Here is a 24296-nt window from a genome sequence, read left to right on the forward strand (position 1 = left end):
TCCAAAAGTGCTCAGTGACGACCCAGAGGGCCAGGATATGGTCTACCATACACCTAGGTGTATGGTAACTCTTGCACACTACCCTTCCTCTTTCCGATTGGAACAACAAAGCCCCTCTTTCAGCTGGTAGGTATGATACCCATTCTCCACACGAGGCAGACGAGAGCATGCAACTCAGGAAGGAGATTTCACCACCCGCCTTGAGCATCTCAGCCTGGATCCTGCAAACACCTGGTGTTTTTTTGGCCTTCAGCTTGTTCACCGCCTGTAGAGTCTTCTCAACAGTTGGTGGGTCACAGCTTACAGGTGGGTTCACACTCACTGCATCTACAGCATCCATTTGGAACTCACGGTTGTGAAGATCTGCCCAATACAACTCCTCAAAGCAGCCATACCATTGTTCATTGATATCTGACTCCTATGTCAGGATCATGCCATCAGGCGCCTTTACTGCAGAGCAACACGGTGAGGATGCAGATGGCCTTGTAAGCTGGGTGGGGATTACTTGTGCCCAGGTGGACCTTGACCTTTTCAGACAGGCCAGGAACCCTGGCCTCCACATTTCTCTGCATTGCCCTCACAGCCTGACGACTCAGGATTGACTGATTGATAGCCCAGTTCGTTTTTCCATCGAGTCTTGCCCTACGACTCTCCTCAGTGATATCAGTGGTTTCTAGAAGCCAAATAATCTGCATGGGATAAATGCAACACTGAGAGTTGAGGCTACAGATTGAGGTATATTTTACACAGTGAAGTGCCTCCTTTGGATCAAGCTACTATATGTGGCAGACCACATGGTCTGCTCACCATAAAGATAAATAACAAGGATTTCTACATTTCTTTAAGGGAAAGGCACCAAAGTGACAAGTATATATAACCTCATACATTCTGTCATTTACTTCATGCATGACATAACCTTAAACAAATCTTTGGTATGTAAAGTTATCTCAAGTTAGCTAATCACAACCAACGTTATGGCCACCTTCAGTCTTAAGTCTTGGTGTTTACAATACACCAGTGTTAAGTGTAGCAAAAGGTTGAAGTTAAAGCCCACCCTGAAAACTATCATACTTGGGAAGCATATGAATAATTTGGCATGCTTTGGCTAAAGGTCAGTTCTTCATAGATTTCTGGCATTATTATTCCTGTTATGACTGTCAACTCCACATCCCCTTTGTCCCTACATCACTTACTGGTCATGGGCGCACTGCATATTACATTACAGTCACATTAATTTTAGAGGACTTGCACAGACAACGCTTCAAACTGTGGCAAACACATAGCAGCCATCACACTTAAACGTAAGTGTATCTTCAGCTTTACTCTATGTCTTTAGAGGGATTTCTAGTCTCACTCTCACAACAAAAGAGTGCACTTCTACAATGTTAAACTTTCTCTTTTAGTGCTGTCTGTCTCTCAGCATCTCCAAGTGACTGTGACTTCAGTTCCACCTGTATTTTAAAGGCATTGTTCTCTCTAAAGAAGACAACATGAGCTAAAGGATATAAAGTTCTCCCGATAATCTCGGTGTCACTACATCTCTGTAGTACTTTAAAGTCGATTGTCTTCTCAAGCTATAGCAAAGGGGACCAAAGTGTCAGGTTGTGGGTGGTTCTTTGGGGATCTGTAGATTCCAGCTTCTGAGCAGAGCCAAACCTCCAGCTGCAGATCTTTAGCAGAGTGCAGTGCCGGATGATGTTACTTAGGCTGTGATACTGATCTGGGGTCAGCGCAGAGCGTCTTCTCCTGAGAGATTAAGGTTCAGATTTAGGAGGTGGTAAGCTGATTCCAGATCTTGGCCTAGGGGCGTCTTCTGCCCTTTTGCATGGTGATATTTATGCATGAGAGGGAGTAGAAAGAGAGCTGGCTGTAGCAAACTTCACTGAGCCACTTTCTGCCTCTACATCTCAGTGGTATGCTGGGAGATTACCCCCCAATGGAGGGGAAAGAAATGCTGCGCCGAGAAGATAAGAACTATGTGCATGCGTCTGTATTTGTGCAACATCAACACACACAAGTCACGCACATGTCTGCAAAGCAAGGCTGCAACAACATTCCTAACAACATGTTTGTGTGTATGAATCTTTAACTGTATCTTAAAGAGGATATGGCTGCCTAAACATGTATGATTGCTCCAGTTTCATTGCAGACAGATGTACTGTGTGCCCTTGCTTCCCCTATAGGCTCTATAGCTCTTCAGATGGAAGTGAGGAGGAAGGTATGCATTTAATATTCTTTCCTGTATCATAAAGCGTGTTTTGTCTACACAGTGTCTGTCGATGGATTTCCTCTTGGCTACAAGGCTCATTATTCTTTAATTAGTGTTAATACAAAGAGAAGGACTGTGGATCAATAAAGCTCAGAGAAACAATCCTTAAACAAAGCAAACGCACAGCCAGCTCTTCCTCTAAGAGTCATTATTTACCATCACACAAGAGAATTTAACAGTTGTTATTAGAGTTATTAGAGTCTTTAGGATACATTCATAACATTTTTTTTCAGAAAGTGTTTATATATTTGCTTTTATCACAGGTCCCTCAAAACTAGGGGTGGGTATGTGTAATCAAGTAGTCAAGTTAAACGAGTACATGCAAAGCTCCACTGCATGGAATATATTACACATTTTTTTAAAAAATATTTGGAAGGGGTTTGGACTGGTGGAGACAGTAAGCATGTGCAGCCTTTGTAGAGACCTGAACTCTGCAAGCAGGCACTGTTGTGCTTTATGAACGGTAGGACTTGTTGGTGGATAAAACTCATGGTGTGGTCGATAAGGAGAAGTGCAAAACCATCTCTCTGACAGAAAAGCTTTCAGTGTGGTTCTTTACTTCTCTTCCCGATAGAAAATGCTTTCCAGAACTGATAAAAAATGCAGCTAAAGCTACTTATGAATCAATAGCTCCATTGTCCAGCAGTCATTGTACATACCAGCTTAGAGTACAACTAAACTTTGCCCACAACTATTGCAAACTGATGCCAAAGCAGCAACCCAGTTCAGATCACCTCCGTTTCCTATCAATCATAGCTGTTACTGCAAATTTTTTACATATTGCTACCATCATTTATAAACTTTTAGCTATTTCCTACAGAATGGGAGCTTCATTTATGGCCATAACTGCCATACATTTGTATTTCATTTCATGTTTTGTTGTTTCTCTTGTCCCCCTTCTCCTTCTAGTCCTTTCCAATCCCAGCACACCTTGACAGATGGCTGTCAATATGAGTTTGAGTCAACATGAGTGCTTGACAGTCCTGTCCTATAATAGGTAAGGTTTATGTTGCCATTGTAAAGGGGTTAAATACTGCTAGTGCTGTGTTCATGGTGATTAACGTTGGTGTTTTTTATAATAGGGTATAGTCTTTATTATAATACTTATCATTAACCCTATAAATCTGCTCTGTATTGACACAGATTGATTTATTAATTGATTAATTGATTCAAATAAAACTTCAAGTGTGCTATAGATACATACAAGCTATTTGCTGCTCCAGCTGCAGTCTTTTCCACAGGTCTCTAGTAAAGCTAAACCAAGCAAGTGACTACCGACCCATTCTTCTCAAATCATGCTGATTGGTCAGGCTGATTCTCAGACCTGACACCATTATTTCAGATTGGATCTTTCCAAGATGGATTTCTCTGATGACAGACATGGAACCTGGCTTATCCATTTACCACAAGATTTGTAATTGAGTACTCACTGAGGTCATCATTATTCAAGTAATATTTCACAATTGTCAACTGCACACTCACTTTTTAGACAACAATATTTGAATTGATTTAGTGTTACATGTGTCAAAGGCCAGCAGTGGTTGTTATTTCTACTTCTTTACTTACTGCCACCATCATTATTGACATTATAGCAATATCTCACAAGATGGGAGTTCATTTTATGCCATGAAAGTTATAAATGTGTCTTTCATTTGTTGTTTTGTTGTTTCTCTAGTCCTTCTCCACTTCCTGCTTTCCCCCCACTGCCTACCTCGGCTCCAAAGGGCTGTCAACATTAGTCTGGTTCTGCTTGAGACTCCTCCATGTTAAAGAGGAGCTTTTTCTCGCCACTGTAACAGGGCTAAATACTCCTACTGCTAAGCTCATGGTGATAAGCACTGGTCTTTATAAGAGGCTAAATCAGAGAGTCCGGTCTAGATCTGCCCTCTTTGTAAAATGTTTTTAGATAACTTTGGTTATGAATTGGTGCTGTACAAGCAAAGATGAATTGATTGATTGATTCAGTAAACAAAAATCCTATTGTTAACCCACTGCTGCTGTGATCCTGTCTTAAATTAATAGAGGTCAATTTTGAGTGTCTTCTGGATGTTTTCTTGACTTCAGTCATGGCTAGTTAACTAAATGCAGTTTTAATTTGTGTTTAAGTATTTGCCAAGGAATATCACTGTGTAATACTGTATGTCTCTGCCTAGTTTATTGTCACACTGTGAGCATATTACAAGGATGTAAAGATGAAAGCCTCTGTTATTCTGTTATCAGCCCTCCATCAAAGAATATAGACCATAACTGGGCTGTTGATTGAGAGCAAAGATGCCACAAACAAAGATGGCCTTTAAGAAATCTACATGCTGCATGGAGAATATCACCAACACATGATACAATGACAACAGATGTTAAAATCTTAATGGCTGCAAAACAAAAATGTGACCTGAACCTGGACCAGAAAGATTATAAATTTTGGTAACACAGAAGTTCTCTTAAAAGTAACATTTCCAACACTATCTAAAAATTTTAAAAATGTACCAAATAATTTCTTTGAATTTACTTGAGTTTGCTTTAGATGAGCTGAGAGATTTCATGTGTATAAATTGTCTCCTATAGTCTCCTCTAGAAATGTCACTGGAACGCTGACTGCATGACCCTGATATTTATCAGAGATGGTATAGGACTCCCACATTGCTGACATTTTCTTTCACATTTGACCAGGAGTACATCTGAGTTTGTTCAATGGGGGATTTATTCTGTCCAATAAAATGTTCTCTGATTCATGGCCAGCTCTCCCTCAAAAAAGAGATCTTAATCTCAAAGAAGTATCTGGTAAAATAAGTATACCTAACTGCTGATTCAGTTAGGCTTGTCGGCTTTGATTTAATGTGAAACAGCAAACAGATCGACTACTGACATTGTTGCATGCCACATTACTTGCCCATGGGTTAATGTCTGTCAACAGGGCTGATAGATTCAACTTTTATATCAGTTCATCTCAATTTTCTATGTTTTACTCTGAAGCTCTCTGAATTTAAACAGTAATCTGATGACAAAAAATCCCCTTCATGAAGAGCAAAATCATAAACTTAGCCTGAGAATAAGACAGCCAATGACTCCAATCACCTTCAGCTAGCAGTAAGAACCACTTATTCTTCACTGTAAGCTCTAAGTTTGCGTGCATGGAGTATCCTTACCTCTTCTCAGACTTTATAACCCTCTCTCTCACGCAATCAGCAGGGTGGGTCTCCATAAGCTTAGCCTGAACCTAATGTCTTTAACACCCTCTTTAAGAGGGCAGCTTTGACTCTAAGCTGGCCTGACAAGTGTCAAAAACGGAGGCCTGTGCACTGCGACCACTGACAAGTCACAGCTGGGCACACCAGCAGACAAATCCTTGTTTTAAATGACTCCTGAGAGCCTAAAAGAGGAAACTGCAGTGGGCAACAGGCTGTTAAAAAAGAAAGCTTCAAGCTGACCATGTGGGCACAGTGGGATATTTGTGAAGGAAAGACAATAAAACCTACTCCAGTGCGTATTGATGCTAATGTAATATTGTACGTCATTGTAAATGTGGACATGAAATGAGTCAACGTGTTGTTTTTTACTGTCGCAAGCATTTGATATGCAATTATCTGCTACACTCCACCTGGGGATTGCTCTTCTAATGCAGTGTGTGGGGGGATGGAGGATGTAAGTTGTCATGTAACCGTGCTTGATCAAATTTACTGGAGTTACACATGAGAGTTCAGCTGATTTGTCTCAGGCTACAGCATGTGCTGCTGTAGGATTTGATATATGCAGCCGTGCTGTTGACTTTGTTTACAGTGTTGATTGAAAATGGTTGGCAGCCTCCCGAGATCTGTATGTTTAGAATGTGACAAAAAAGATTTCCTTGACAATGTGATAATTAACAATTAGTAAGGATGGCAGATGTATAGCAAAGACTAAAAAAGAACTAAATTAAACACCTCTGAAAGACGTTATTATATGAGACATTTTCATTCACTATATCAAGCTGAAGAGCAAGAAAGAAGGCTTTGACAACTCTTATTACTGGTATACAAATCTGACCCTGCAACCTTCTATGCAGGAAGTTTTATGTTAAAGGTTTGCCTTTTTTTAAGAAGCATTCAGAACCTAATGTAAAATCTTTCCCCTGCAGCCACAAGCAGCTGATACTGCCTCCTTAAACATAAATAATACATGGAAGTTAAAATATATTCAACAAGGCTCCTTACCATGAGCGATGTGGAGAAACACTTTAGATCTGAAGCCAAGTTTTCAGGGGCTTTAGCGATGTGCTAGGGGTCCATATGGTGCAGATTAATGCTACCTCTAAATGTATGTTCAAGGCATATTTCATATGCAGCGTGATTGCTTATTAAGTCAATGGAAAGTAGCGAGTGGGCGAGAACAGATGCTAATTTGCACTGGAAGAAGCAAATTGAGGTGTAGATGTGCTCTCTCTCACCTCAATTTGATATGTACAAGTTGAACATGAGGAAAGAATTAAACGACCTTCGTTGATTAATGTACTGAGATATTTAAAGAATAATAGGGGAAGTAATTAATGAGATTTATGAGTTTTGGGTTAGAAAGAACAGTCAGTGCCTGGTTAGTGATAGCAGAGGCAAACTGGACTGGCTGCTAGCTAACTCCTAATGTCTGCACAGCTGTTACTCTGGCTGTTTCATCAAAATATGTTCTAACAAAAAAGCTGTCAAGTTCAATTTGCAGTGTGAGAAAGCATCAATATTTTATTATTGCCTCAAAGAAATAAATATCCTAGGGCCTGAAGTGAACTTTAAATTAGAGGATGTGAAGGAACAGATTTGACCTGTCGTCTTCTAACATTCGTTCCAACAACCAGATTTACAGTAACTGTGGGGCTGTGTTATTTTCATAAATGCTGTACTGTTTACAGGAGTACGTACTGCGTATTAATTGCTCAGTGCAAACACGTCCGTCAAGTTTTCCTATTTTAAAGTTTTGCCCTCGACAGCGGAGAAAAGTTTGGCTATCTGCATCTTCTCTCTCTGCTGTGCGGAGCTTACTTTAATCCTGGCTTAGATCAGTTCCACATACATACAGAATATGAGCTGGGAGGGGAGCGAACACTTTTTTTTATCAGTTTATTGTCAGGGTCAGACTTGAAAGATGTGACATGAATTCCAGTTAGTAACATTTCCTCCTTGGATTGAGGATCCTGTCATATTAAGAACAGAGCAACACTCATTTCTGTCAAGTGTAGCAGGTGTGCTCTACAATAGTTGGTTGGCAGAAAGTCTGGACTAATTTAACTGCGTAATACAGTGATATTAAAGTAATAGTAACTGGTTTTATCTGTGATTAATTTTCAGGTCATAAAGTGTTGTAATTGTTTTCCTGATCACTGGAAAGTTTGCGTATTACATTATACTAGGAGAGCAATGCACAGCCACACTGTAGTTTTTCACTCGAATTTTGTGTAGATATTGGAACAAGTGTTGGTAAATTTGCATTTTCTTTTCCAAATTATTTCCAGAAAAACTGACAAATTTGTGTCCCAAATGAGGCATAATTAACAATTCAATTAAGCTGAGGTTGAGGTTCGAGGTTCATCTCTTGAAGGAAAGGTAACAGTGGAGACTCTGTTTACTATCCAGTTTGAGTGAGTACAGCTAAACCTGCAATATTGCATCACTCTGCATCAGTTTTAAGTGTTACATTTTCATCATTTTAGTGAGGCACCAACTTTAAAGTTCAAACCACCCCTATGTATCTCATTCATCCATGTGAGGTATTAGGAGGTGATAAAGCTGTCCCAGCCTCCATATATTAAAATTAAATTGACATTTTATTGAATGCATTTTAAAGACCACTGTTCATTCTGCGTGAAAATAAGCTTGATGTATCTGCACCACTGGTTTTACTTTTAATAAGGCAATAGACAAGGGTCTAATTTCATTACTTATGTATTAGGTTTTAACTCAAGGGGACCGAAGAGAGCCAATATTTGACCTTCAAAACTGTACCAGAAATAAATCAGTTCTTATCCAGACATTTCCACTGCAATGTCTGGCATCACAATGAGAGTAAAGGGGGGAACAAGATAGAAGTTGGGGAAGAGTTAAATATTACACACCACTGGGTGTAATATTTAGCTTTGTCTTACCATTCCTATCCCTCTCTCTGAGGTCTTTGAGGTATTTCAGAAGCTCAGCGTTGTCCTGGACGCAGTAAACTTCTCTGGTCTGCAGGCCTCCTCCACAGAGCCCCGTTAGGTTGCTACGACGACGGTCCTGTTGGCTTAACAACGGATCCACCCGGCAGTCACTCCACTCTGTGGTTCTCCAGGTGTAACTGCAGAGAAAAAGGACATTTGGAGATGAGAGAGGCAGAGTTCTGAGTTGATAAAATGTGTAAGAGTAAAGCACTTTTACAATCCTACAGACTTTAACATAAAATAAGTGTTACTGACAAGTGAGCTTAAAATGTACTGAAAACAGGGGAACTGGAATTTTCCTGCCTACTATAAAAGTCATGAAATCATAATTTTGTACACAAAGAAAAATTTTATGTACTTATTATCTAGCTGGATGCTCAATTAATGACTTATGGAAAGGATCAAGTTTGAATAAGTTTATTCATCTTATTCCTGGGTTGTCTACTGTGGCAACAAATGTGGATGGAAATTTCTTTATTTTGTCCTCTTCAGTACAACACTGAGACACAATGATTTTATTTGGTTTCAGGTGTAACAGATGGCATTTACATATTTTAATCTCCAATTCACTCTCTTTTTTAGGATTTGTATCCAGTCACAATGCAAAGTCCCAGTCTGTCCAAAGGCACCAGAATTGCACAAACATGTAACACAAAGAATAATGGGGGCTGGGAATAAGGAGGCTATTTCTTCACACACCTTTCAGATACATAAACTGACTCAAGTTTCTTACAGTTTCTCACTTTATGCTTGTCATTGTTTTTTAACTCTTTTGTGCTGTCACTTCTATTTGAAGGAGACATTTCAAATCAAGAGAGAAACTGAATCACCAATTGTAGAGTTTACTTGTATGGTGCAAATAGGTATTTTTTTAGACCATTACAAACATCTCAGGAAAACCTATATTTATGATGTTGTAGGGTAAAGAGATTAAGACATGCTACAAGCCTGTAATACTATAAAGAAATATACCTGCAGTTTAAACTATGGTTCACCCACAGTTGCTCATGTCCAAGAGGACACAAGAGCTCAAACTATGGTCAACTACCTGATGTAAAGGATGTAAACAACAAACACAGCAATGCTTGATATAACCATTTCAATGTTCTCTCTCCCTCATCTTTGTCTGAAATACAGGGTCACCTTGAACTTGAGTGTTGTATTAGTATAACAGAGTTAAAAACCAGGGTGTATGATTGTTTGACCACGTACTTTGCCCATGTTTTACCAAGGAGCACTGCTGATTTTATTGCCTGATGCAATGATTGCTCTTTGTTGGTCTGTCTGTTCACTGTGAAAAGATTTTTGTGCTTCTTTCTTGGTTCCCCTGTGAAAGAGTTTCTTCACATCTCAATGGGAGTGCTCCTTAAATAAAGATTAAATAAGATAAAATGTAACTTTTCTCATAGTAAAGGTAAAACTGTACCCTTTGTTGTAGCAATCAGCCATGTTAAGCGAAGCTAAGCACGCTCTTAGGCTAAAGACATACTTACAGTCTAACCTTCCTTTCATGCAAGTGTTTTGTATGCATGATCGTAATTGCAAATACACTCACCTAAATGCAACATGTGTTACTGAAGGAAGCCTCTAAAGGGAAATCAAGAGAGCACAGGCTATGTACAGTGCCGTGAAAAAGTATTTGCCCCCCCTCCTGATTTTCTTTACATATTTATCCAATTGAGATGCTGTGGTGTGACCTTAAACGGGCAGTTCATGCTCAAAAACCCTCCAATATGGCTGAGTTAAAACAATTCTGTGGAGAAGAGTGGGCCAAAACCTCCACAGCGATGCGAAAGACTCATCACCAGCTATCACAAACACTTGATTTCAATTATTGCTGCCAAGGGTGGCACAACCAGTTACTTTTCACATAGGGCCAGATAGGGTTGGATTTTTTTTCCCTTTAATAAATAAAATCATCATTTAGAAACTGCATTTTGTATCTACTTGGGTTGTCTTGGTGAGATATTAAAATTGGTTTAATGATCCAAAACATTTAAGTGTGATAAATATGCAACCAAAACAAAACAAAACAAAAAAACAGGAAGGAGAAAGGTGGTAAATACTTTTTCATGGCACTGTACCTGATGTGTGGAATGTAAACTACAAACATGGCATCACTTGAAGAGGTTACCTTTTTGTTAAAACTGAGATCGGGACTATCAACAAAACTACCAAAAATGAAAAGTACCATCAGATCAGCACAAATTGAGGACTGACAGACTGCACCACAAGCACCATCTGCTAATCAACATTTTCTTCCATGCATGAGTGTTATGATACTGGTTTTACAGAATAATAAGAGTACATATCAACTGGTGACTTTCAGCAGAGTTAGGTTGATGTTATAGCAGCTGTTGAAAATGAAGAATGACTCATCTTTCTATTTTTAAGCCACGCCCAATCCTGTGTGGCATCACCGTCAGCTACATCATCATACAGCCTTTAAGACACACACAGTTAAGCCTGGTTATCCAGCCATCAGTAATGATTTAAGAAGCAGCAATGACACTTTTGCAATGGAAATGTCACTTAAAGTAGAGGACTTCTCTCCTCGAAAGTCTCCTGCGGGCCACGACCCCATTAGTCAGTTTGAACCAGTATGAACCAGTTTGATCCAGTCTGAAGTAGCTTGAGTCGTGAGCACAGGCAGCCAGTGCTGAGGCAGACGATGCTACAAACATGGAGGGAACAGGAGAAGATGGAGGAATTCACAAACTAGAGGTTTGTAGCAATTTGTCGTGGTAACGTCATAATGTGGTCAGACAGTTACACAACCAAAGACGGAACGGTATGTTGGGCCAGTCAGAGCGAAAATCTCAACTCTCCAGGATGACAGTGTGATAAGTATTTTGGCAGCATCTGTTTGGAGGTGATATAGGATGAAACTGAGGGAATAAAAGCCATCTGTGAGCCCATGTTTTGAATCTGTGTGTGAGTCTGTGTGTTTGTGAGACTCAGATATCCTTGCAGTCTCCCTCCATTTGTGTCTACTTTGTGTCTGGCACCAGCCCAAGCTCTTCTACGGATCTGTCTCCGTATGCTCTCTCTCCACACAGACACACGCACACACCTAGGGCCACCCAGGAGAACAAATTAGCTCAGTGATAAGAGTGAAGGGAAGTCAACAGGAAGCGTGTGCAGCCTGAGCAGGGTGAATACCAAACACTTTGTATGCACTGTATTTTTGCCTGAGTTTTAAAGCAACACAGACAGAAATGAGTCTGATTTTTGTCCTGTCGCAGGGGCGTCTCTCACACACATGGACATACATGACCCCATTGAGGAGGGTGTCACCGACTGAATAAGAAATTGTATCCCTGGAAAACATGCTGAGTACCATGCTGAAAAACCAATCTGTACTTTCTCTCCAGTTCAAAAAGCCCCTGCTGTGCTGTGCCCAGCATCCCTCCCCCGTCATCAAGAGGAACTCACGTGGAGCAGGCTGGCACTCCGTCACCCTGAGGTTCACAAGACTCTGTCTCTTCCAGCGGCGGGCAATCTGCCCCTTCACCCACAGGAAACTGCAGCACCTGTCTGATCCTGGTGCGGTTTCCTTTAGGAGAATCTGGGTCCACGCAGGTTTTAGAGCAGGGGCCCCAGTCGGTCCAGTCAGTCACTTGGCAGTCCTTTGGGAGGACGCAAGACTGGATGGTCTGTGGCTGGTCCCACGGTGAGCACAGGCTAGAAGAAAAAGGATGAGATTCAACATAAGTTCATTCAACATCAATTTCTGAAACGTTTCAATCAGAGCACAAGATGGAACAGAATGAATAGACCAAGGTATTTCCTTCAAAATAAAATCCTGTCGTAGACTTTAAGGAACATATTTTTTCCAGGCACACATTTGTGACCTACTGCTTTGCAACCCGCCTTTCAGCTCTGACCTACCAGTTGACAAACATGGGATTTAAGGAACGATATGCAAAATTGTAAACATAAACATAGGAGATAGCAATTCTATCCTAATGAGATATATCATTGCATTACTTTGAATTGCTGTAGTTTTGTCAGATTGATGACTTTTTAAAAGAAAGTGAGGTCAAACTTTGTTCTTTGGTTTGTTGTTCTCAGCTCTAATTTTCCTTTATCTTGTTTATGTTTCACTAACACATTCAAACATGTTTCTTAAATGCCCTGTCATCACATGGAACAGGATAGTTGACCATCCACTTGAATCTAGAGGCACAGTGGCGGATTTTATTGCAAGAATACAACTAAAGAAGAACCAACAGACTCCATAAACCAGTGGTTCTCAACTGGTCTGGGCTCAGGACCCACCAGTCTATCTTACAGTCCAGAGATCTTGAGAAATTACTTCATTATCACGGGAAAAGAAGCCATTTATTGCAGGAAAAGGAGATAAATTAGTTTAAATATTCATCAAACATTTAAATTTACCCAATTTCACAGCAAAACAAGGTAAAACTCGAAAAGCACTCAGAGAGTGCAGACCTCCGCCATTAGCCCCATCTCCCAATAGTGAAGAATCCTTCAAAAACATTCCTGGATCCAGACGGTGATCCGGATCACTCCCAAAATCAATTTGCCGATTACTCCCTCCCCAGTGGGGTGAAAACACGGTGAGGCAAAGCATTGGCTTCGCTACGTGTGGACTGTCATGGCGGGAGGATTGCCTGCCGGTGCCAACAAATGCACTGACAGTCTCACCCATGGTCTCACCAGACGACTGAAAGACATGGCAGAAGGTGAATATTCCTTTATTCCTCCCAGCACTGTGAGTATTTTCACTACAATTCGCTGCTTTTCTCTTTGTTACGCTCCGACTCCTCTTCTCAACCAGGTGTGCGTCTTTCAAACTCTATAAACTCCAAAACTTTGAATAGAAACACACCCAACAATGCTGCTGGGATTGAAGTTACTCATGTCTGCCATCTCCTGGTGTAAAGTAGTAACAGCAGTAGAAAACTCGGACAGTGCAGACTCCCGCCATTAGCCCTATCTCACAATAGTAAAGAATCCTTTAAAAAATTCCTGGATCCGGAATGTGATCAGGATCACTCCCAAAATCTGATCAGTTCTTCCTTATGCCATTTCTGACATTTCCTGAAAATTTCATCAAAATCCGTCCACAACTTTTTGAGTTATGTTGCTAATAAACAATCTAACTAACTAACTAACTTACAAACTATGCAGATCAAATAACCTCCTTGGCGGAGGTAAGAAAAGGTATCACTGTCATGTCCAAAAAGGACTTCAGGACCTGTGCCACGACCCTAGTCGCGACCCACTGAAAACTGCTCTGCAACTTTTTTGCATCCCAACCCACCAGTTGAGAAACACTGCCCTAAACTATAGAAAAGACCGTCAAAAAGGCTTCAAAGAAGTAAACATACCAGAATGAAGATCATCCTACAAATAGCTACACTCATAACACAGGGGCATCAACTGTATGTTGACACTTTTTAAAGTTGCAAATTTTATATGCAACTTTGCATACTTAATGCTTTATAGATTCATTATCTTCAAGAGCACTGGAGACCATATTTAAGAGCACTAGAGAGCACATATTTTTGTACATATCAATGTGAAGGGGCAAAGGTAACTCTTGGAAACTAAACAGGACTACAGTGAAAGAATATATCACACTTCTAATGGAGATCTTGCATAATAAAGTCTAAATCCCCCCTGAGGCCCAAAAACACCTTGCACCTAAAAGCATTTTTAACACTTTCTACAGATATATACAGCAGTTTTACTCACAAAAATTTAACAAAAAAATGTCTCATTCAAAAAGCAAGCCAAGCTAAGCTAATGTGCTGCTGGCTGTTCTATTATACCGAGCATGCAGGTATGAGAGTTTATTAGGATTGGCTTCTAACTTTGAGAAGAAAACAAATAAGCATTTCAAACATTTTCCTAAAGGGCAAAGAAAAAAATTATACAGATCAATTCTAGGAAGCATTACAACTATTTACCAACCCAACAAACCTTGTCCAGCCTGAAGAAAAGAAAAGAAATTCTTAAACAACAACAACAACAAAAAACATATCTAGCATTAAGCAGCCTGAAGTGATAAACAATAAAACGCCTAAACCAGAAAGTTTTTGGTGTTAAATTTTTACTTATTGAGTGATCTGTCTGTGACTATTAATATGAAGTGCCCACAAATGCATCATTATTTGCTCAGAGTTGTGTTACCATCTACCTAGTATCTTCAATTTACACTTTTCTTATGAAGGATGCACGCGGTTAGCCGGCTTACCAGTTAAATTTGTTAAATTAGCTGGCGCAACCCATCATCTTTTTTAGGGTTCTTACTAACTTTTGAAAATCACATTTCAGACTTTTTAAGAACTGATGTGGGAGGAATTAATACCACTTTTAGCACAGCACACGGTCAAAAGCGAAAGGCAGGTTTGATTTCTCTGTACACTAAACCAGGGCAGGAATTTCTGATCTAATGTACTGTTAATGAAATATCAGATGATACAGGGAAAATTAATCTTATGGCTAAACTTGTTGATTTCTGGCACATTTGATGCTTCTCTTCTATCAATATGCTGTATGCTCATATCTATCATAACACATTTTGGCAGATTGCTGAGCAAATTCTAGATTCTAGGTAGGCTATGTACAGCATGCACTGCTCTAACTGCTGTTAACTGCCATGTGAACATGCATGAGACATGCATCCAAACCTATGTTATAATAGTTTTAGATTTTTCATTAGTTTTGATTTTTATTTAGTTTTTACCTTTTGTTTTAATTTTCACTTTAGTTTTAATGAGTTTTTACTGCTTGTTTGTCAGTTTAGTTTAGTTTTAATTTTGCAAAAATGTTTTGTTTTAGTTTAGGTTTTATTAGTTTTAGTGTTAGTTTAAATTTTTTCAGCAATGTGGGATTCCTCTCAGGGTTAGACCCAAAAGAGCTCTTCACTTTTCACTGTAATCATTCAATTTCAATGTTTGTATACAAATCAAGACCTAAAATTACCATTGTGTGAAATTGTCTTCAATAAAATCAGGTGATTTTACGCTCTTCAGGCTTGGTTGTCAGTATGCTTGTGTCAAAGACCAAAACTAAGGAGACTTTGTCCCTAATTCTATTTCATTTTAGTTTGTTTTATAGGCACACAATACAGTTTTAGTTTGTTTTTGTTTTATTTGTAAGGCTTAGTTTTTATATAGTTTCAGTTAACTGAAATGATTTTTATATTGAAGTTTTAGTTATTGTGTTAGTTTTAGTTAACTATAATAACCTTGATCCAAACACAAGCCAAGGATTCCCACTCCAATAGAAATTGTAAAGTGTATGCCTGTTTAAATCCATGAATGCTGAGCTGTCCATGGTGCTAAAAGTCAGACAACCCCCACAAACCGTATTGATATGCAGTTATGATTAATAACAACCTAATGTTAATACTACTATTAGTAATCAGTAGGAAGGTTGTTATGAGACAAATGAAGTTGAACATGTAAAATTTTAATTTATTCTTTTTTATTTTATGTAGTCATTTAGAACATTTCAAAAAGAAAATCAAATCTTTAAGTCAAATAAACTGTAATTTAACCCTAAACTGAGATTTTAGGAAGCTAAACATTCATCTCCACTCTGTCAGAGGCAAAAAAAGAGACTGGCTTTGACCAAATATTAGCTCACTTAACACAAACTGGCTATAAAAACAGAGTGACACAAACAAACATGGCCGCCCAGAAAAGCAAAGCGTTGTTTCACTACTCAATGATGAAGACAAAGATACACTTTCTCCTCCACTGTGAGAGGAACCAGTAAAAAGTCATATTTCCCAACATTTACTGATGAAAAGCTGCCAGATCTCCTGGGTAGAGAAGCAACAGCTCCTCTGGCAGCTAAATATGTATTTGTCTGCTGCAGCCTGAGGGACTTACACTGTTAGAGTTCAAGAATGCAGACTGGCAGATGATTTCCATCGTATTCATTAATTGTGTTGTAACACATGATATAAAATGTCATAGGATTATTATTATTGTAAAACTGTAATAACTATGGGACTATTTAGTGCTAGAGAGATAGCGTATTAAATGGTGGTAAATAGCACCTCTGTCACTTTGGGTGGCATTTAGCCCTAGTCTTAGTGAATTACATGGTATTAGCGGGCCAAGGAAGCAATGTTGCACCAAATGCATATCTGAATATGGATTGCAAACATCCAAATTGGACAGTTGCACCCAGGATGCTGTCTGCTTGGCAGTGCAGTTTGCGTGCATCCCCCTTTGCACATGCTTTGTGGGTTGCATGCTGTCTTTTTCTTTCATTTGCACAGGTGTAGCAGCCACAAAGCAGCTTAATCCTTTAGTGAATCGGGCCCTAGGTGATTAATCACCAAACAAAATTGCAGACAATTAGATTAACCTAGACTTAAGCTGCTTTCACACAGCATGGCTTTGGCTGCACTCTACTTGTTCGGAGCAGGTGCCTGCTCTGCTTTGTTTTCCACAGCAGACTGTAGCATCTCTCGAAGACTGAAAGTGAGACACAGCAGAACTTAAGGTTGCATTTTATGAGGATGAACTTGTGGTAGCTGCATTTAGTTCCATATTAAATATGTATGCTGTGAATGTCTTTGGCAGATCCTTCACACTTTGCAGAGTCACTGCCAAAGACTGTTCAACCAAGTTTCAAAACTTTCAGTAAGCATTTGCCAGTTGCCTCCTGAGGTTTGTTTCGCAACTCTCCTACATTAATCAGCAGTTTGCAGCTTCTTCAAAATTTCTGTATCTGCTCAGCTCACCTGGAACCTCTGCCAAGGTAAACCAAACACAGGCATGAGCACAAAACAATCCACAAATGTGAAACGAAAAAGAATGGTAACAAACAGGCTGAATGAAGTTAATATGAGCAGTGGAAAGTATCAGTTATTGGACAAATGACAGCCTTAGAATGACTCAGAGAACGAAGCACTATTCTGCTTTAATTACAGGTTAACACACCCAGAGAATGCCATTATTGCTTAATACACTGCAGTGTAAGCACTCACAAAGGTCATGGTTTGGTTAATATCTTTGTTTCAGGGTCACCATTCAGTTCAACAGCAGAACAACAAATTAAAGTTTCTGGATGCATATCTCTACAAGGTTTTGTAATTTATTAAAACTGACAGTAGTGCAAGTTAGCTGGTGATAGCTGGTGGCACTTGCAGTGGATTAAATATTAGACAAAAGAGAAATACAAACCAAAATCAGGCAAAATAAAATCCATACATCCACTTCCTGCACCGCTTATCCCATTGGGGTCACAAGGGGGCTGGAGCCTATCCTAGCTGAACACCCTGGACTGGTTGCCAATCAAACGCAGAGCTGACATGTAGAGACAGACAACCAGGCACGCTCCCACTCACTGGGAGAGCGAAAAAAGAAGCACCTTCCAAACAAACTCCTTAAGGTGTGCAACAAAAAAAGACTTAGTTGAAGAAGATGCTGAAGAAGACTACAAGTCGAAACGGGTCCGTTGTGCCTTGCCTCAATAAAACTACCTAAAACGGCTTTTTTGAGTGCTGACGTCTCTTTTTCTAGTATTCTTACACTCACACCTAAAGGCAATTTAGAGTCACCAGTCAATGTAAACAAGCATGTCTTTGCTGGTGGGAGGAAGCCAGGAATCTTCTTGCTGTGAGGAACAGCACTAATCTTACGTCTACGTGCAGCCAGCAAAATGAAAATGAAAATTTGAGGACACTATAAAATACATGCCTTTCAGCATTTTTAGAAGTGTTTCTGCCATCAAATCCAAACATCAACACCTGAGATGTTGTTTGTGCTCTATTGCGAATAAAATATAGGCTTAAGAGATTTGCAATTCATTCTCTTTAGTTTTACATTTTGCACAGCCCCAACTTTCTTGGAATATGGGTTGTTATTACATTATTCATATTTGAATTAAGCATATTAAGCTTGTAAGACATGTTGCTCATGCAGGCAGTCTGACAGCCTTGACTTGCACACTGAAATGAAAATCAAGCCATGTTGCCACTGAGATGCAGCCGCCACGCACCCAGTCTGAAAAGCCATGACACCTCCAATTAACTAGTGCTGTCAAAAGATTAGAATTTTTAATCAGATTAATCACAGTGTTGCTGTGGATTAATTTAGATTAATCATGATTAAATATCATTCATTTTAATCTATATTAATCGCATTTCATTTTGCATTAGCAAACAGACTCAAGAAAGAAGGGAATATATGGGCCAGGGCTATTTGATTACAAATTCAACTGGGCCAAAATTTTTAAATCAAGAAAGGGCCAGACATGTTTGCTGTAGATGGGTTAATTGCGTTAAAATTTTTAATCAGATTAATCATGATGATGGATTAATCCGCATTAACGCGTCAACTTTGACAGCCCTACTATAAACACAATGAATCCTGCAGCTATCACCAACAGGGAAGCATAGAAAATTCTGCTGGGGTGAATAAAAAATGCTTGAAGGTTTCAGTGATGAAACTGCAGCATCACATGGTCTCAGTGTATGTATTTATGGTAAACAGTTGTGCAGTGAGCTGCTTTTTGACGCCTCATTACTGTGATGTTAAACCTTTCAGCTACCTCCAACTGCCATGTTAAAGTCAACATGCCAGCATGCCTTGAAGGCTTAGTTTAGCTCTTTGAACATATCAGAGCAGCAGATATTTGACACTAACATTGGAGTGCACCATTTCACTTGGAAATCTCTGCCCTTGACTGCTGCTGCTACATTGTGTCATTAGCTCGTCTCATTAGCATCCACGCTGCATAATCAGTGTCACATATTCTCAGTGAAAAAGAGTTCTGTGGCATGGTTCTTGTTTTCTAGAGTCTCGAGTGTTAACCCCATCAAAACAAGCCCCGATCAATCACTAACACGCATCTTTTGATCATCTAAATGGCATTTAGATGTAATGACTAACCAGTCCTTGTTTGGTCCCTACCGATTCATTAGAAATTTGTTCTAACGAAAGCCGGCTGCTTCTGGAAGTCTTTCCCCTCGAGGCGTTGCAGCTGACGAGCTATTAGTGCTAATTACAGCTCTGCTTCATTTAGAAACCTCTCATTTAGACGTTGCCACCACACTTCACCTCCAGCAACTTGGATTTCTGGTCTAAGTGAGGAAATGTATGAGCTGAGAGTGAGCAGTGCTTTTCTTTCCCTGCTTTTAAGTCCTGTGTTTTTCAGATTAAAACACCTCTGCAGTCTTTGAAGTGCTACTGAAGTGACACTGTGAAAAATCTTAGTTTAGCTTCTGTGCCAAACATGTTTGGTGTGCCGGCTCATACAGCATGGGAGGAAAACAAAGCAGAATTTTAACAGTGAGTGTGACGCACTGGGGGTGATGGCTTGATTTCACTGTCTCAAATGGAACTTTGTGTGTTTTAAAAAAGCCCTTAATGCAGCCAATGACCCATTTTCTACACAACTGGATCCTTTGAATCTTTTGCCATTTGTTGTATGCATTCCCAAGCTTTTTAGAGGAGATTTCAAAGTTGTGAAAAGAAGTCATTATTTCTTCATCTCAGTCATCGAGACAGAATGAGGACACAATCATTCTGTATTTAAATAAGTAAGATGATGTCTGGAAAATGTTCACTTTTAAGAGTGTAGGTTTAACACAGCGACGTGCAACAAAAGACTCCAAGGGTTTTCAGATGGAATAAAAGCAGGCACAAAGTCTCCATATTTCAGCAGTTGTAAGCTCATTACTTGAGCTGCATCCCTCACAACCGTTTGCCGGTGGAATGCTTTAAAATCAGAAATTCTATGTGGGTCAAATGAGTTAAAAAGCATTTTTTTTCCAGCTTTCAAGCCTTGAAGACTTTTTTTTGCAAAAACATAACATTTCAAAAATCAAATGAACACCTTAGGGCTGCATGCCGCTGCCCACCAGTCAAGTTTTAGTTTTCATCCTCCTAATGATAGTATAGCTGTGGCTACAGGGAATACATTTATATCTTTACAGTATTTCAGAGAATAAACATCCTTCTAGCAAAACAATGGAATAAGGAGCCAAGTATTTAAAGAGAGAGCCTACAGCTCCTTAATTTACAGTAGGCGTAGATTGTGATTTTTAAAATGTCATACATTTATTTAAAACTAAAGTCCCTGTAAAGTGATATAAAAAATCTGTATTAAAGGTTTGTTGTATGACAGGCCACTGTGTTATGAACCACCAGGCCAATTTTCAGTCATGAAAAACATCTCTGAGTTTATAAAATGAAGCCTCAAAATCAAGAAAAATGAGGCATGAATCAGCTCTCGGATGCTGTGGGCGTGTTGGGTGAATAAGCAGAAGCCACACCTCCTCATGAGAAATACAATCCTCTCAGATATAAACAAAACAAACAAACAAACAAACAAAAGGCTTTCGATCAGAGCTCAGCTGTTTGTCTCCTTGCCAGAGCAGAGAGACAGAAGTTAGGGATTAAATTTACCATTTTCTGGTACAAATTTCTCCATCATGATACTATCAGTGACGCCTAGGCCAACACAGCTGATAGATTTTAGAAATTTACCTCACAACAGACTGTAATGAGATGAACTATTCGGTCATTTCATATTGTTGTGGGGAAAATCAGCATCAAAACTGGTGATGTCATATTTTTGCCCCACCCAAATCAAAACAAGCCAGGAAAGAGTTGAACAATTTTCTAATGGACTTAATCAAAAATTCTGCCACACATAGATTTCAGTATTTTCACGTTTACAGCAACCTTATTCCAACATTTCTAGTGTGTTAAGACACAAAGTTAGAATTTCACTTTACATGGATTTTAAGGGTTCTTGCAGCTTTTATCTTATCTTAAAAAAAAAATACATTTTTCTAATATTTTTCAGACACCTGGTTATAATGAGGTGTGGACCATTTTCTCATTGCAATCATGTTTCTGTGTTGTCACACATTAAGAATGGTAAGCTAAAATACGTATTATATTATATTCCATGTCATTTTTCATATAAAATATAAAATATAAAATATAAAACGTAAAACAGTGGAAACTGAGATCAGACACCATGTCATGTTCAAAAAGCTTTCATCAGATCAAAGCTAAGTTTAACATTCAAGCATGGTTTTGATTTATATGTATGATAATAAGACAATTTCAGCTTGTACTGATTCAAGATATCAATGTTAATTTTAAACATATTTAAGCCTGAGAAAAAATTTCACCTGATGCACTTACAATTAAAGTGCAGCTCCATCTTCAAGCTCCACAGCCATTCCTGCATTACTATATTATTGATGTAACAATTAGTCTAACAAATGACTGATGTTCTAAATGTTTGCACATACAAACTGATTATATTGTTCACACACCATTTAGGAAGCACTTTCTGATGTTACTGTCCCCCTCAAATTCCACATACTCCATCGTTGCAGCAATGAGTATGCTAAGTGCACTCCTTAGCAAATCGCTTCCTTTCTAGTCAATCAAATACTGAACGCTCAAAACATCCTGTCAGTTTAGAAATACAACACAGTGCACAAATCCTGATTGTCATTTTTATCACTCCATCAGCAAATTTAGAATCAGCTCTATTGGCCGTATGCCATCTTATTTTATCTTATCTTATCTTATCTTATCTTGAGTTCTTGCAAAAACTTAATCCATTTTGAAGAGGTGGGATTTAAAAAAAAATTCTTATGGAAAGAACCACGTCCCAAAAAAAATCAGACAGATTGACCCAAAAACATCAGAGATATGTCTTTGGCTAAGAGTTGTAGAAAACACATGGTTTACCTGGTGTATAGCACACAGAAATGTTCCCTTGTGGGAATGCTTTATACTGGCATCTGTCTAACTCTGTGAATATACACTGAAAGCTCTGTTTCATTTGAGTCATATTCCTTGCAAGCGAGCACAAATTTTGAACAACACAGAGTAGATTGTGCCTCTGATCCTGTAAAAAGTCTAGGATGACAGGTTGTGGTAAAAACAGATGCACATTTTGGCACCATCTGCATCCGATGCAGTGATGTAATGTGTTACGATCCATCAATGACACAGCTAAAATTCTTCAAGCTTATATTTCAAGCTTGATAAGTGTGACAGGAGCAGAAGACTGAATAATCCAGCCTCTTTGGGAAGAGCCGAGGACTAAGGAGGCTCGATGGCAGATGTTCATCAAAGAAAATTAGGAATGAAGGAACACTATGAGCAGAGAGCGTCTGGCTGGGAAATGACTGGGTTATCGCTTCAATAGGAAGTTTGTTCCACTTTTCCAAAAGTGGCAAAACAACTATAAATATTTCAGACTGAGAAATAAACAAGTCAAGGATTAATATTTATGCTCCTAAGGGTGTGTGAGTTGTTTTCATGGTTCCTTTGAAATTTTTGATCCCAGTCACAGCAGAGAGCTCAGCGCTAACAAAGCATTAATGAACTGGTTTAGTCTATAATTGATCAGATTTATGAATAAACTGCCATGTGACACATATGTGTTCTGTGAATGGTTGCTCTGCTGATATCATCACTGATTCTTTCCTGGAGATCAGAATCCTCAAAGCAAACTTTCTAGGGAACAGGGATGACAGGTTGAATTATGTAAGTTAAGGAGCAATGTGAGAGAACAGAGAAAATTCTTTAGAAGAATCGCTGACAAATTTACAATAAAGTTCCATCAACATCAAAATGTTACAACAGACTACATTATAACGGTTCAAAATAGAACACAAAACCACTGATCAGCACTATATTTTTGTTGCTTCTTATTAGGGCTGTCACAGTGACTTGTTTTAATTACTATTGATCAAATTTTTTAAATCAATTTCAATAAATCATATTTTAACCCTTCCGGGCCTTTTTGTCTTACCTGGACTTATTGTCAGAAAAAGCTTGTAAAACATCAACCTAGGACAACCTGGGCTTTAAGAATATGTGTGCTGCAGGAATGTGACATTAATTTTAAAAAGTTATGGGACTTTAAAGAACTATTCTTAATGGTTGTATGTTTGGCATGCAGTAAACAACAATAACTAAGACTTTTCTGTCTTGTCCGAGACAGAAAAGTCCTATGTTTCTCACATCCTCAGTTGAAAGTGGTTTATTCGGAAGTAAAGAGAACGTCGAAGTATAAATAACATTACGACACTGAAGTTAGCTTTCAACGTTAGCGTCGTAGAAAGCTAACGGGTTCGCCATTCCACAGTGTAAGTTTCCAGCCAATAAAAATGCGCTACGTCATCACAGCCAATCACAGTGTGCCACGTCATCAGCAGGCGCAGGACCCCCGGACAGATCTGGTACCTACACCAGCCTGTGGCACTTTCCTCAATGTCTCTCCCAGCTCTATCATTTCTGTGTCCGTTTCTGACCACTGTCCTCCTCTATCAATAAAGGCAAAAGCCCAAAAATAATTCTTAAAAAAAAAAAAAAACACTTTATCTTTTATTTATCTGGTATAGTTTCACTTTTTTAATCAAAGACCACAATATATATCCCAGAAATAAAAATGATGCAATGCCAGTTTGTCCCAGTGTCATTCAGCCTTATCTGAAACAACAACTTAAGGGTAAGAGACAGCTTCAGAATGCTTACTCTGTAAAACAAAGTGTAAAACATTAAACATTAAGAACTATGCAGGAGTGCATGTACAAAATGGCTCATTGAAGTCTGATTATTTTCATTTAATGCTGCTTTCTCCATGTTAGTAACCCTTCACAGCTCAGTTAACAGATATTCCCAAGAATCAGTTCTTTTTTATGCTTTTACTTTGGAATATGTACTTTTTAAAATAGAGATTTTTTACTTTCTGTTCTGATGAAACCTGCTTTTATGAGAGAGTAAAAGGAACTTCTAGTTGCTCTTAAGTAACATTAGTTGGACTACAGAAAAATGACTTGTTATAGATATAGAAGTCAATGGGAATAGCTACAGGTGAGGAATATAACTTATTAATTTA

The 24296-nt window shown here is 38.9% G+C and overlaps 1 protein-coding gene across 2 annotated transcripts in view; it reads right to left on the minus strand.

Moving 5' to 3' along the window:
- The window catches only part of LOC121513348 (thrombospondin type-1 domain-containing protein 7A), a 365219-nt gene that overhangs the window by 227252 nt on the left and 113671 nt on the right, over positions 1 to 24296 (minus strand). For both annotated transcript variants that reach the window (XM_041793044.1, XM_041793043.1), the window contains exons 3-4: positions 11859 to 12107; positions 8373 to 8560 (exon numbers count right to left, since the gene is read on the minus strand). In XM_041793044.1, the coding sequence (XP_041648978.1) occupies positions 8373 to 8560; positions 11859 to 12107 (437 nt within the window). The remainder of the gene's footprint in view (positions 1 to 8372; positions 8561 to 11858; positions 12108 to 24296) is intronic.

This window comes from Cheilinus undulatus, linkage group 8 (genome assembly GCF_018320785.1).
Source record: "Cheilinus undulatus linkage group 8, ASM1832078v1, whole genome shotgun sequence".
NCBI classification, from domain to species: Eukaryota; Metazoa; Chordata; class Actinopteri; order Labriformes; family Labridae; genus Cheilinus; species Cheilinus undulatus.